The 15,696-nt window shown below is 40.1% G+C and overlaps 2 protein-coding genes across 3 annotated transcripts; both read right to left on the bottom strand.

The window, feature by feature from the left end:
• Nucleotides 1-402: 402 nt before the first annotated feature.
• Nucleotides 403-7,255, bottom strand: trabd (TraB domain containing). Of its 2 annotated transcripts, none has more exons than XM_037255185.1 (10): nt 7,182-7,255; nt 6,670-6,710; nt 6,377-6,443; nt 5,144-5,310; nt 4,871-5,011; nt 4,673-4,783; nt 4,444-4,583; nt 3,823-3,995; nt 2,829-2,925; nt 403-2,488 (listed from the first exon to the last, which is right to left on the bottom strand). In XM_037255185.1, exons 2-10 carry the CDS (start codon nt 6,691-6,693, stop codon nt 2,317-2,319), a joined length of 1,092 nt encoding a protein of 363 aa, XP_037111080.1. In that variant the 5' UTR covers nt 6,694-6,710; nt 7,182-7,255; the 3' UTR covers nt 403-2,316. The 2 variants fall into 2 exon arrangements, with proteins under 2 accessions (XP_037111080.1, XP_037111081.1); XM_037255186.1 differs by lacking the exon at nt 7,182-7,255 and adding an exon at nt 7,112-7,161.
• Nucleotides 7,256-7,293: 38 nt separating this feature from the next.
• On the bottom strand, nt 7,294-14,392 carry panx2 (pannexin 2). Its single transcript, XM_037255184.1, has 7 exons — nt 14,128-14,392; nt 13,081-13,126; nt 12,302-12,932; nt 10,570-11,684; nt 10,329-10,464; nt 9,815-10,000; nt 7,294-9,066 (listed from the first exon to the last, which is right to left on the bottom strand). The coding sequence occupies exons 3-7, from the start codon at nt 12,528-12,530 to the stop codon at nt 8,747-8,749; spliced, it is 1,986 nt and encodes a 661-aa protein (XP_037111079.1). The 5' UTR covers nt 12,531-12,932; nt 13,081-13,126; nt 14,128-14,392; the 3' UTR covers nt 7,294-8,746.
• Nucleotides 14,393-15,696: the final 1,304 nt, after the last annotated feature.

Here is a 15,696-nt window from a genome sequence, read left to right as displayed (position 1 = left end):
TAACGTTATGATCGTGTGGATTAAAAGAAGTTTTCTTTTAGAAATAATTTATTTATGAATTATTTACATTTGCTTTTAACTGTACGAAAGCGAGAGAGACGTGAATCTTTGGGGAGTGCCGGTTAACTACAGCAGATGAGAGGAATTTTGACGTGTTTTTAGTGAATGGACATGACAAAGATCTGACATTTTATTGCTTAATGTACATTAACATTACGTTGCAGTGTCGTCGATTTGACTTTTTTCTTTGCTATGATTCCAAAAGATACGTCTACACAAGTGCATGACGGTGGTAGCATTACGCTTTGGGGTTGTTGTTTTTTCAACTGGGCCATAATTCAAGCGGTGGGCAAATTAAAAAGGGGACATGCAGGTTTGCAGATGTGAGACAATGAAATTGTATTAAGACCTTTAGTTTATTCGATATCAAGTTCAAATTATCCAATGGCAGCCCAAACAGATAGGGCAGCCATAGTTTGCAGTCTACTGAGAAGCGATTGTACAGTAATGAAAGTTGGACACATTTTAAGACAATTACAACTGGAAGGGGATAAGCAGTCGGTACAAAGAGCTGGTGACATGAATTTGATTTATTTTAGGATTTAAAGATGACTTCCTGCACACGGAAAAATCAGTCATCAATTACCCTTAACCAGAGATTGAGGTCCAATTGACTGATGCTAAAATCTGGGCAAATTAAAGTCCTGTAGGTTTATAAGGATGACATTGATTTAAAGATTGCTTCCTGCACTCACAAAAATCAGTCATCGATTAACCTTAACCAGAGATTGAGGTCCAATTGATTGATGCTAAAATCTGGGCAAATAAAAGTCCTGCAGGTTTGTAGTAAGGATGACATTGATGAATATTATTTATTAATACATTACTCACCCTGAGAAACATAAGCCTTCACTGAATCTAGGTGCCATGGTATTAATTTGATTGAAATCAATTAATCATATATTGAAAGTCTAAGTTTAAAATAACTATTTACAAAATATGCCAATAGAACTTTATAAATTTGCACTGACCATTTGAGGGTAATACAGTATGTTAAAATGCATATACACTTCCTGATGCATTGAGAGGCACTTTTTAGCAGAGGCAGGACTGTGAACATGGAAAACATTTGTTATGCCAACTAAAGTCTACAAATACATCCCAAGTAAATAATAGAGTTGGTAAAAATTTAATCACAATCCACTGTAAAAGAAACAAAAAAAAACAAGTATGGTCATTAAATTATTTTTCTATTTGGCATTAGCCTTCGCTGTTATTCCCATTCATCCATCAATTCAGTAGGCGGGTTACACCCTGAACTGGTTGCCATTGCATTTTTAGGTACTATTTACAGCTAAGCCTTGATTCTACACGGACTTTGGGTTCCAAAATTTGGGAATCACGTGAACCTCAAAAGCGTGTTATTTAGAAAGTCTTGGAAAGGGAAAAAAAATTCAAAGCCATGCATACAAGTGTATCGAGAAATTGCAGTAGGGAAACACTAAGATACAAGTGTTTGCATTTGGGGAATAACATAATTGTTCTGGGTGAAAATTACTACGATATTATTAAAATTATAAGAAGTCTTTTTATGAAAATCTATTTGATGCCGGTGAGTTTGCTCCATTGTGCTAATGTACAACCTTTATGTTATTGCTGCGATCCCTTTAAGAGAGATAACGTGAGTTTTGCACCGCCATGTTACTGAGGAACAAGGAAGGAGAAAAGGAATAAACGACACGCAGTTGCGTAGTCAAAAGTAGAAACTGCCTCTTTTTGCACAGCAATTTCTACAATACCGTCCATTTAAAATGGGATAAAAAAAATCGGGATCCATGACCAAACAGCGTTAGACACAAAGTTGCATAGAATCGAAGCGCGTAAAAATCGAGGCTTAGCTGTATAATGACTGCCAACCGAAAAGTAATGTAGAAAGAAAAGGAGTAAATCGTATGGAAATATTGCGAGAGCGTTTGTCTTAAGATGATTCCTTATGGATTTGACTAAATATAACGTAAAATGTTCTTAACTCTCCTCGAAGCATTACAAACACAGTATTAGTATTTTCATACCTTAGATCATAAAGCCTTTCCACAAAATGTCAAAACAATTGTGTAGATTTCTTTGGCGTAAGGCCATACAATGTCCATTGGGGCTCCACAGTGAATGAAATGTGGTGTCCCCCTGAGGTCCTTGTTGGCTGAGCAACACTTCCTTTCAGCTGCACCTCCTTTTAAGGCCATAGGTAAAAGATGCACTGTTTTCATGAATCAAGTGTTGGATTAGTCAGTGATGCCTTTCAGCTGACCTGTGAGGTCAAGCAGGAGATGGTCGTAGATTGTCCACAATAGATCGAACAGCAGATGAAGACATCAGGGCTTGATGTAAACTTCTTCCAGCGCGGTAGCAGACATACCCCAGCATAGCCATCATGACACCTTTGACTACAGAGTGCAAAACCCAGCCAAACTGAGATGGGGGTGCAACACTGCAGAAGTGGAAGACAAATAAGGTGATTCACATTAGAATTCTATTGGCAGAAAGAGCTGATTATTTTCCTCTGTATTTTCTGCCATGCATCACGTAAAACAAAAGCTCAAGAATTTTTGCCTGTCCACCATGTCATATGACCGCCTGGCGCCATTGAATTGGTGAACTGGAATCAAACGAATGGAATCTTTGTGATGAACCCAAACAAATAGATCGTGCAAGCAAAAAAAATACATATACATATATATATATATATACACTGCAGAAATATAAAATGCAAAAAGAGAAAACATGGGAAATCATTACCCACTATTACTTAAAGAAAAAATAAAACATACCTCATAATTTCACTGATGTTGAGATGCTTATCCCAGTTTCTTTCAATGCCAGGCACGTGACCCATCCCAACAACTCCCACCACAACAGCAGGCACTTCTGCAAGAGTGTACAAGATAACATGCTCTTGAACTCAAACAACATAAAATTATATAATTGAATGATACGTTAATAATACAACATTGACTTTAGTCTCATCAAGGACATATTTGATAAGTGTTTCTTAGTCCAATCAAAGAGACATAATTTGATGATGAAGTATGACAGACAAAAATGGAAACGTTTTTTTTTTTTTAAATGTGAAATGCTTGGTGCCCTTATGGCAAGTCTTTTGTTATTCTGTTGTCATCTATAGCCTGAAATGCCAAGTTTATTCAGATTGCTTTTGTTGCTTATTCCCAGCCTGAAAGGGAAATCAGTCTTACCCTTTAGCCTCAACCTCCACATTGTTAGAATAGGCCTCTTTGGCACATACTGTGATTAGATAGATAGCTTGAGCTATGCTGTTATCTTGCTGTGACCCTTCTCTGACACTCTTTGCACATACAGTACATTACCACAAGGTCACATATTATCACACAGGCTAGGTAGAGTCACACCCTTGTAGCTTGGCGACCTGGAGTATAAGAGTAGCAATCCTGGAGGTGGGGGTTAGACCTTCCGCAATCTCGCAGAAAAGGCTTCACAGCTGTGTAATCGATTTTTCTGACATACATTAAATCGTTAAACTGAGGATGCAGCCTCCTGGTAATATATTAGCATAGCGAGCATTGAAGATGAAAGAACTGAGAGAAGATAACATTATATAGTAGTTTCTAGGAAAATAACTCTTAATTTGCTTACCAATCTGGCCAACTATGAAAGAAATTGTTATACCTAGTTCAATGTCACAAATAATTATTTTGTGACCACAAATGATCATCCTCCAACAGTCTCTGCACGCCCCTGTGTAGAGACCACCAAACATGCATGCTAATTGCGCAATGCAACACCTACTCTGGGCATTAGGAGGAGCCTCCACACAGCGTGTAGCCTGGCGCAGTGTGTGCGTGAGGTAGATGTCTCTCTCAGCCACTATGGTCTGGTGAAGTGCAGGAAACTCTCCTATCATCTCTGACATGGTCTGTTCAAGCAGGTCCTTCTGTTTGCATTTCTCTACATCTTCTTTGCTGAAATGTGGCACAAAGCACAGCATGACAAGCTCAGTGTGACATATGGATGGTAGTATTCTTGATCATGTACAGTTTTGTGGTTCAGTGACAAAAAGAAAAGGGGAACTGTAGGGGAACAAGTATGGCTTGATATAATCTATACAAGCTTTCAAAAACCTGTTTCATTTAGTTCATACACACATTTAGACTCCATTTACCAACATCTACTATAACAGCTCAATAACAAGGGTTACCTGGTATCATAACATAAGAACATATCACTATGGAAAACTGAACTCAATTACTCTTGGAAAAATCTACCTTGAATTGTCTGCTAAAATAATTATTTCAGGATGAAGAAATACTTAAATACTGATCTGAAATTCAAACACCAAAACCAACAAATAATGAATATTTCATCTCTATTATTTCTACACTAAAAAAAAGGAAACAACGTGTAAGGCACCTGATTGGGTCTGACAGAAAGCAAAGACCCCAAGCGAGACGGGCCTTCTGCCACAGGCTGAGGGCAGCGATGGCCCTTTTGAACGTCACAGGTATGGGCCTGTCTCCAAGATGAAACTTACAAAATGGCACATGTCCAGCCTGTGTAAAAAATAAAATAAAAAAGGACAAGATGCATCGGGAGGGAGATCAAAATCAATAAAGTTTAGTGTGTGTGAAAAAAATGACACCTCTTTGAAGGCTTCCCTGAACTCGCCACCAGGAGCCATGCCGAGCTGCTCAGTGATGTGAGCGGAAACTTTGAGGAGGAGAATCTGCATCAGGCCAGACATCACGCCATTCTGACAAACACAGAAACAAATTCAATTGATATGTCTCCTTCATTTGACAGTGCTTTTCACAAAAGCTGCTTTACCATGAAGTCTCACCTGTTTGATGGCCTGCTGGACCTTATCAAGGTTTATCTCTTTGGCTTCCCTCAGCAATGTATTCTCATCCATCTTCAGCATGGACACTCTGTACTGGCACAACTCTACCACAACCACATCTGGTTGCACAGCACGGATTGTCTGCGGCAGTGGAAGAAACAATACAGACAAACCAAGAGAAAAGAATTGAAATGTACACTGACAGACGAAATAAACACAGGACGAAACAAAGAAAATGATGGCTCGCAAAGTTTCATAGTAAAACAGGCTCACCGAAGTCACATCTCTTTTGCTGCTGTCACTGAAGTGGGCAGTTCCCACCAAGTACAGAAGGCTGCCATCAGGGGAAGCAAGACGGGTCACTGTCTCTGGTAGCTCAGGTGATGACTGGCGACGCCGGGCTCGATATTGCCAAAGCAGTTCCATTGCTTCACTGTCGGCTGGAAAACAAAGATCACTGACAGTTATTAACGACAGAAAGTAAGTTTTTATGTATTGTCATATTTTCAGTTAATTTATCTACAGTACCATCCTCATTAAACATCTCAACAAGACATTCAACTCTCCCAGATGGGCCACATGCTACAATGAGAGAATTGAAGCCACAAATGCAGATATGAAAGGGGAAACATCCTAGCCATAAATTTCTTTTCAGAGTTGTTACAGGTTGAAGAATAAATACTGTTTTGAGTCAGATCACGAGGATGCTGAAATAACCTAAAAAAAAAAGTGAAATTAGAGGTACCGCCACAGTTAACACCTTCAATGTCCTCCACCTAACATTTGCTAATAGATACTATGTACAAAAGTGTAACTTACTTCCTTTGTTCAACCACAGCAGATGCGAATGGATCTAAAACCGCTGGGTAAAAAACAACCTAATTTTGGTTTAAAAATTGGATCGACCCAGGAAGTTAGGTCAAAGACCCGCACAACTTCCCGCGTTGTTTTACACACAAAAAATTTTTTAAACACAAAACAACGAGATTTTTTTTTTTTTTTTTGCAAAACAATGCAATATGGTTTTTTACCCAACTTCCTGGGTTGGTCCAAATTTTAACGGGAAATTGCGTTTTTTTTTTTTTTTTTTTTAACCCAGCAGTTTTAAGGGCGTGACAAGACGTATGTCCAGCAATCAACCTTTACATTTCTTGATGCGGATGGAATTGGGATTAGAACAGTCCTCAATGTCATGCTGCTCACATTTTGACATCATGAGACAGTACCTCACCTTGAAACTTGAATTGGCCACTGAGCATAGTGTCATTAGCATATAAATGGCTTTTACCTTTGTATTAGTATTTAAGTACTTCTGTACTTATAAAATACGATATACAAGTGTGCAAGCTTGTCAAAATGTTAGCACTGGTGTATATTCTGGTAGATTGTCAATGGTGATTTTGTAATAGAGACAATAGCATGGTCAGTCTCTGGTCACAAAAAAAAAAAAATACAAACCAGCAATCACTGATGACAACTTAGGGAGGTTAAAAAGTCAAATCTTACAAAGTCCAGGAGGGAGAATTGGTGGTGCCTCTTCTGAAGGATCCTCCGAAAGTCCAACAGACTCGTCCTGTGACAATTAAGTTAAGAGAATTTAAATCTACTAAATAGAACTTGAGTAGTGACAAGTCTTTCCAGTTTGACAACTGTGGGGAGTTTTTTTTTTTTAATTGTCATTCTTTTTCGTTTTCTTTTAATAAATGCTGTTAGCATATTATTAGCATCCGTTTTACAGTTAACACTTAAAGTGTAAATAGTGTTAGCTTGGCAAGAAACACCTAACAAAAAACACAAACCTCAGGATTGTTGTCTTCGTCCATACTCGAAGCTCTTCAAGCTGTCCGTGACAAGATAGCAAAATTATATTTATAACAAAATGTAAAACTTAATTAAGATATCAGTATCAGCTAAGCCTGCCTGTTGACGTCGCTTTACTGTTGAACGACAGCAATGTTGACGTGTGCACACTGCTAACAGTCAACGATGGAATGATTTGACTCATTTTGAAAATGTTACGAAAAGGGGAACCTGCGATTTACTGAAATAATGATGTACACGCCAACAATATTATCAGCTCAAAACCCGGAGGTAGCAAAACGAACAGCAGTTGGACGCTAGCTAAACACTCAGCATTTTTTGGGTTTCAGTAACAGAATGATGAAACTGACAGGCTAACACCAGATGGTACGCTAAAGTCTGAAGTGTTAAGTTATTCAAAGAAAACAGACAAGTAGTTACCTAAACACAAGTAATTACCGATACAATAACTATTACTGCAAGACACATTAGACAAACAAAATGCACTTACTGAACAAATCAAGGATCTTGTCCACACTATCGTAGCAGTGTCTGCCTATGTTGTCGGGTGCAATGCATTATGGGAAACGTAGTATTTTATGGATCACCAGTATGCGACGTGATTAGTCAGTCATTTTACTTTAATTAGTTTTCTTTCTAGCATTTGACAGTCACCAAAGTGATTACTTCTCCACATGACCACTATCATTAACACCCACCATGTTATTGATTCCGTACCACAGTCTTTATGTAGGCTAAATTGCACACATGGCAGCAGTGACTTTTGAACTTGGTACATTTGTGCAACAAGTCTTAATAATTAAAGTGCTTTTCAGTTCCTATCATGAGATTCATCAAATTGATAACTTATTTTCACAAAAGTATGAATGAGTGAAAAGCTGGCTTTATGTCTTCAAGGTGTACTCTTGTTCTTGTGATAAACATGTACTATATATATGAGGCTTTTTTCTCTCGTACTTGATGTAAAGTGCTATAATGTAGGCTTACTGGTACTTTGCTATACTACTACAAATTACAAGTGAAACTTCAATTATTCTCTACTTCTTGGTCTTAGTGATCTGATGATTGTTAGTGAAAAAGTATGCATTGAAGAAACACAATGAAATATGACATGAAACACTGACCCCCCCCCCCCCTGCCCACTTCATATCATTCCTGCTAGAAGTAAGCAAACAATTGTCCCAGTGACTGAACTTCATCCTGTTTAAATACACCTACACACTCAACTTGCATCAATAAGCTTGCAAAAGTTCCTCTGATTATCCCTTGTTGTGCAGTTTGCTGTTCCTCATTACAATATGAACTATCATTGATGGCGTGCAAATACAATGTACTTGCAACAAGTGCCCAAACGCAATCCTTATTTGTGAAGAAATGTCAATGACAAAGCCATGATGTACTTTACAGCTTCACACTTCACAAACACATTGTCATATACAGTGTCTATGCATGTACCATATGATGTACCTATAATCTACTGTGGCAAATGATGTGGTAAGCGCATTCATTATTGCCACAAATATATTGTGATCTTTTGCATAATTACTTCTGCAGATTGAAGACTGTATTGCATGAACTACCTGTCTACTTGGCTATTGTAATAAAGGGACAAAGCGATATATATTAATTTGACTCTTTCTTTTAAAGACAAATGCAGTCTTCTTTGCAGACCCTATAATTGTTTTAAGAAATATCACTCACCCTTTATATTCATTCATCCGATCATTCCAACTGTTTCATCCCTGCTCTGTAGCACCCTGTTGAATTTGATCACTGCTGGTTTCATTGGTGAGTGATGAATTGTACACAGTCATCCTGAGATATGAACGCGACATCGTTTCCTACAGTAATACTCTGCTCAACATCGCCACATACACAAATTTGTCTCATTGTCAATTCAGCTGTACAGTTCTACCACACTCTAAGGAGCCAGCATAGAAGTGTGTGACCTCATGAGAGTAGACAGACGTGATTGACCAAGTGGTCATGTGTGCTGAGAACTGTGTCGACTAGAACAGAATCAGGGAGGAAATCCATCCGAATTTCTCTCTTCCTTTAACATTCCCCTGCAGCAATGAGTTCCCCAGGTCGTCCTGCCAGCCTGTCTCTACGGTTTTCCTCATCTTCTTCTTCCTCAAAGAGAGTATGATGAATACTCAGCAGCTGGTGTGTTGGGGCTCTGGTCAGTGTTGGCGGCTGAGACTCAAGATTCTCCACCTGTGTGACGGGCTCTCTTGGAGGCGGAGAGGGTTTGGGACTGAGGGGATCCTCACTGGATGGTGGGTTGGGGCTACCACCATTTACGTATGTGCTGGTAGGCAGGGTCACCGTCGAAAAGGCAGTGGTGGTGGATGCTGGAGAGCAAACCTTGTTCTCTGGAAAACAAATGCAACATAATATTTAGCATAAATGAACTCTGCTCTCAAAAAAAATATATATATTGACCAGCTATGCATCCTTTGTACACAATTTAGAAAATTAATTATTGTATTTTAGCATTTCTAGGATGTGCATGGGAAGGCTCAGAGGCTCGAAGGTAGACTACACGCAGACTATCTGTAAGTAGAACACTGAATTGGATTTGACCCCACGCGAGCAGGACCGTTCACTTCAGTTCTTCGAACCAAGGCCCTCCATCGCTCCATTTTCTATACCGCTTACATCAGAGGTGTCAAACTCAAGGCCCGGGGTCCAGATACGGCCCGCCACATCATTTTATGTGGCCCGCGAAAACATATTTGCATCAAATTCATGTCATTACAAAAATTGCAAATTGTCTTCACTTTTAAAAATCTTCTTTTTAAACTAAAAAATTTCACTAGTCTGATTTGGAAATGAATTATTTGTCAGTTTGTTTTGTAGCTTACATTGTATATAATATGAGGCGTTCATACATTTATTTGGGTTGACAGTCATAATGGCCCTCGGCAGGAAACTATGACTACAATGAGGCCCGCGACAAAAATGAGTTTGACACCCCTGGCTTACATGATGCTACCGACAGGGTGCTGTCCCACTGCACATGGGCTTCGAACACCCGGTTTAAGTCTTACTTCACATCCTGAGGTTGTAGCTACATTATGTTCTATTATTATCGGAACAAAGTGACCTGAAGAAACTTACCTGTAATTCCACTAGAAACATGAACAATAGTGTGTGTGCCTTCAAGGTATACAGTATCCAAGTTGTGCTCTGAGGGAAGAGGGTCTGTGGTTGTGATCTCCACCTTTGGTTTACGAATGGTCAGCATGTATGGATGAACATCCAAAGAGAGGTTGCGAGCGTGCTTTTTCTCCATCCCACTTAAATCTACAAGGACGTTTAAGACATTGATAAGATCTCAGAAATGTACTACTCAGGGATACAGCATTTCAATGATCTGTCTCCTTCTGTTCTATAGATAAATGACGCCGATGTGACTCACTCTCAGCAGCCCTCTTAATCTCTTCTAGCAGGAAACCAATCTTAGTGGGATGTACAGAGAAGGGAAATCCGAGCCCAACGTAACAAGTTATAGGGCCCTATCCAACAATCAAACCCAGAACTTCTCAACTGTGGGGCAGACTTGCTAAACCACTAATCTACTTGACTATGAAAATGCATACGAATGTAAAAAATCGGAACAAAGTTGGAATACCTTTTGCTACAGGATACTGTGTGCTCTTGGTGTCCAGAAGCGGTGCGATGAAACTGTCTGCTACCGTCTTTCTTCTGAGCTGTTTTGGTTTTTCTGGCTTGGCGTTATTTTCCAAACGTGTCAAAGTTAGAGGTTCCTTCACAGGGGAAAAACAACAATCAATAACAACAAAAAGCAGCATTGACATTTTGCTAAGTTCTATTTGAATCCCTATTTGCAAAAGTCATGCTTCCCAACTTACTTTGAAAGACTGCGGAAGAGGATTGGAGGATGGGATCCATTTGATCTTCTTGCGAGGTCGTTTGATGACAAGTGGCTCTGAAGGCATCTCTCCCACTCTAAGATCAGAGGGATCCATGTTTGGATCTATTGTTTGGATCCCAGAGTCCCTCACAGTGGGAGTTGCATCATGGTTGGACTGTGCAAGAGCAGCCAACAGTTGCCGAACCACGTTATCATACATGAGGTCGCTCTCATTAGTGATGAAGTCCAGCCTGTTGAGGGACTTGATGTGGTCTCTGTTCTCATTGCAGAACATGGCCAGGATGTTGATGTCGCAGAATTGAGACTTCTGCCAACGGCGTCGCGTCTTGATGCCCACTTTATGCAACTTGTCAAATACAAAGTTGGACTTCCGCACCACAAATAAATGCAGCAAATTAAGCAGGATAATAAGGTTCATAGTGCAGAGCAGAGCGATATCCACTGCTGCCATGATTCGTTGCAGCTGCACAGCAGGCAACTTACAGTTGACCCGAAGCTTGAGCTCTGAATAGCTGCTAATGTCTGGGGGCTCACCAAGAGCACAGGTAAATTCGTTCTGTCTTTGTCGGGCATAGTAGGCGCTCAGGTAGGAAATGGGGATGGAGCTGAGGCAGATAATAGCCAGGTGGCGTGCCAAGTAAATCTTGGCCAAAAAGTTACTTTGGCCTCGCCTTTCTAAATATTTCTCAAAGAGGTTTTGCTCAGGACTCTTCTCTTTTTCTGCATTCTCTATGATCTCTCTCCTCTCCCGCTCAGTGATGCCAGGTCCTTTGGATTGAATCTGCTTCTCAATCTTTGGGGCACGCCCCTCAGCAGCTCTATGATAGCAGTTATCAATCTCCTGAAGCAGGAAATTGAGCTCTGACGTGAGCCGAGTAGAAGCTAGAAACTCCCAGCCAAGTGCGGGGATGTACATGATACCAGCGAAGGCCAGAAGGGCGTAAGGTAGAAATTTGTGCTCAAAAAGTGAAGGCCAGAGGTGAGACTCCACACCAGGTGCAGCATCACGCAGCTCCGTCCAGCAGTAGCCCCTTGCGTACAGTGCCTGGTCTCGAGTGAAATTGTGTGGTGTGTAACAGTAGATGGACTCCTCTGAGAACAGAAAAGAACGTAAGGAACACTTAAAAAAATTTTCAATAACTGAGATTCACTGTCGTTCTACTTTCACTTCACTGTATCTGTCCATTTTCTACCCCACCTGTCCTCATCAGTGTCCGTTAAAACTGTCGGCGAGTGTCTTTGCGACCTTGAATGAACCCTGACGGAAAAATAACATTTGCTACGTGTGCAGAGACGAAAAAAAACTGACACTTGGGCTTTGGATTTCGTAATAAATAGATTCCTTAGCTCAATAAATGTTAGGAAACACAATTCTAGAAAGCCCATAACTCTGAGCTGGCCACCAGTCAGGTGACTATGAAGACACCCACCATGCCAGCAAGCTAGAGAAGGCTGAAAACATGCAAACTCCACACAGGGAGGCTTGACCTGAGATCCAAAACCCAAACCTCTTGACTTTGAGGCAAACGAGCTCATTACAAGACATGTTACCTTGTGCCAAGTCAAATGAAATGAATGAATGTTGCCCAAAGGTATTCCAACAAAAATGAACCCAAGGTAGCCTATAATATGCATCATGTATTCTTCAATAGGCCTGACTCAGCAGTGACCAAACATCACTCCAATCCATGACATTCAGTCTTGCTCACCTGCAAAGTTTCGGGTGAAGACGAGGGTGACCAACAGGATGGGGATGATCACCGTCCCGATCGTCACAACACGATCAAAGGGCAGCTCCAGTTTGAGCTGCACCATTAGACTGGCCAAGGCGCTGCCCCTTTCATCTTGCGACGAGCCAGGAAGGATGAGCTCCTTCAGCTTCTCACCAGCGAGTAGAGCTGTAGCCATGTCTAAGTTTTGATCAAGGATGTTCTGCATCTGGGAAAGAAGCGAGACACACTACAAGCCAGTCTTGGTTCCAAGGGTGACCATACTCTTGCATGTGAACTTAAATAACACAGGCTGGTGCAGAGCCACACAACAATTTGTGGGCAACTTGAGCCTCGTTCGCCATATATGGGAAAGGATTGGATTCTGTTGTGTGATTCTTGCTTTATCTTAAAATGTGATTTTGCTCCTCCGTCTCAAAGCAGGTCCATGTTAAAGCCAATGTTCAGGAGTGCACTATTTTCGCTCCTTTTTCAGCTTGCATCTCTTCATTTTGTCATCGCACTGCAGCACTTGCTTCAGTTCACACACAATGTGAATGTAGCCTTAATTTAGGATGTGTCCTTGAGATTTTGAAAGAGCTGGTAAAGAGATTCCTTCCTCGCCACCTTCCTGAAAGACAACAAAACAGCATAACAAGCATGGACTTTTCACCTGTGTGTCAAATTAGAGAAAAAGAAGAAGAAGAAAGGTAAATAATAAAAAAAAAAAATCACAATTAATATAGTTTTGCAGAATGCGCAATATCTTATTTATTTACCACTTGGTACCACCACGCTGGCCTGACCGCCTGTTGGTCATGTCGTCTGTCAAACAACATGGGAGAAGAATTTTAGTATACGAGATGTGCAAGTGCATTCATGCTTACATGATGTTCATGCATTTTTGAAAGCACTGCAGAGTCTCCTCAAGGTTGTGCGAATGGCTTTGGTGTGGCAGGCCGTCCTTGTCCTACCCTCTCTCACTATGATCTTTGTTTTTTTTTTGCAAAATGAGCTCATATTTGAAGCTGATCCCATTTGTCTTTGCGGGAGGGTAAGTGCCTTTAATGGTTTAGAGATGACACACTTGGGACTCTCCTCTGCATAGTGCTGCTGGATGCCCCCTTTGCCAACATAACTTTGTCCACACCCTAAATGCTGTGTGAGATCCAAGCACCCAAGTAATAACTTTGTTTAATTTCGATTTAAAGGGGCACCGTGACATTTTAATCACTTGTGTCTCAGAGCTGTTTGGCAATGCTCCAGTCCGGTTTGTCAGATTACGTCCGACAGTTGGATGACGCTTTGCATGCTTGGATAGGGAAATCCCTTACTCACTACTTCACCCAAACAACAAGCAAATCCTTTCAATCAGCAGAGTATGACTATGAGCAAAGACCGAGGAACTTTGAGTGCACATGGCAATGACAGTCGTCCTCGGGATTATACACTGGAAATAAATACAGCGGCCATGTGGGTACAAACCGAGGAAAAGAAACACTCTTGCGTTGTCTATAAATAAAATAACTATATTGTAATTGGCTTAAACCCCATTAGTTGATGATGGTGGTAAATGCATCTCACTACATGTCAGGTCCAGGTGAAATGCACGTACAGTATAAAGGAATGCAGCTACAAAATATAAAAGTGCATCGACTAGCCGTGTGTGTGTGCGTAATCTCTTCCTTTGTGTGTGAGCATGAGAGGCGCTTCCGCGCGCGCTCTCAAAAGATGCTCACCACATGATGCCCCAGTAAAACACACTGCGTCCAAAGTGTACATCTCGGTATATGCCTGTGAAGATCAAATAGATCAAATGCACCCACCTTGTCTGGAAGCATCTCTCGGCAGGCTAAGAGTTAATAATCTGCAGTGCGGGCGAGCAGTTTACAGCATGTAGCCGCGCACACCGGTTTGTTCCGCCTTTACAGCCCCCCTCCTACAGTACCCCTCCCTGCCGTCATCTCCTTTCTCCTCCTCTCCATCTCCTTGTCTCATCACACATTAACATTCTGTTGCTCATCACACAACAAGCTGGTCTCGCTAATGGCGCTGTAAGGAAGTGAATCGTTAAGGGGTGGTGCCAGTTGATAATCTTCTGTACTCCTGCCAATTACCTGATGCGGTTGCCCATATTGCAGCTCTCCACATTCATTTTGGTAGCACTCATCTCTGATCAGTACTCTCATATATGGCATTTTTTAAATTAGGTAAACCATCTAATGAGAGGTAGTAGGTGAGCAGTACAAAAAAAAAAAGCCTTTACAATCATGATCAATTTCAAGGTGAAGTCATTGAACATTTTATTTTTTATAGCTTCGTGGTTGGTCTAAATTGCAGGGGGTGTAATAGTAGCTTAAAAGTAATTCTTAATTGCATAAAATAACATCACAGCCAATACTTTTCGCCAAAGTATCAGCTCAGAAAACTCTGAATCGTGTGCAATTCTGTATTAGTTGCATTGCAATGGTCCTGGATACGTATATATTTTAACCATATCATGGATGAAAATACATCTGTATAATATAATTTGACACCACAAAGACTATTATTATTATTATTATTATTATTATTGTGACAGTATTAACGTGTAAAATAATCCTATTTAATATAGAATAAGCATCAGTATTATTATTAATTATTATTATTATTATTATTATTATGATTATTGTGACAGTATTAACATGTAAACATGTCCTATTTAATATAGAATAAGCATAAATATGACAAACTGAACTGATCATTTGAATCAGGTGTGTTTAACGAGGGAAACTTGGAAAACATGTAGGAATGCGGCCCCCGAGGACTGGAGTTTGAGACCCCTGACATACAATAAGGATTCATAGTATGTTTGACACATTTCCATCATTAATGGAATACATGGGGGTTTTAAATAATAGAAAGGTCTGCCGAACAAGTTGCATTAGTTGCTGAGATGATTGATCGTGTAATACAACACCCATGTTGAACACAATAGCCAAAAATTTAGAGCTGTTTTTCAAATTCCACTCTCTTCTTCGGAAAGCAAAGGTGGCCCTGATGCTCATGACAAGCCACAAGTCTGTCAGCTTTCCACCTCGAGCCGGTTTGTGCCGGTTGAAGAAGCTGCTCCTCATACTGAATGCCTGACTTAAATATTATTTTTCTCATGCAAAGTGCACTTAAACCCAAGATGATTATGTAAGATAACCATGCCAATTATAATGAATATTTAGAATAATCTTTATTTTATTTTATTACATTAAACACGCAATGATGACTATATTATCGACTATAATGAATTATTATTATTACCTTTATTATTATTATTTATTATTATTATTATTATTATCATTACTGCTATTATTATTATTGTTATTATTATTATTGCTGTTTTGTTGTTGTTCTTATTATTA

The sequence above is a fragment of the Syngnathus acus genome, chromosome 6 (genome assembly GCF_901709675.1).
Source record: "Syngnathus acus chromosome 6, fSynAcu1.2, whole genome shotgun sequence".
NCBI lineage: Eukaryota > Metazoa > Chordata > Actinopteri > Syngnathiformes > Syngnathidae > Syngnathus > Syngnathus acus.
This window is presented reverse-complemented; position numbering and strand designations above follow the sequence as displayed.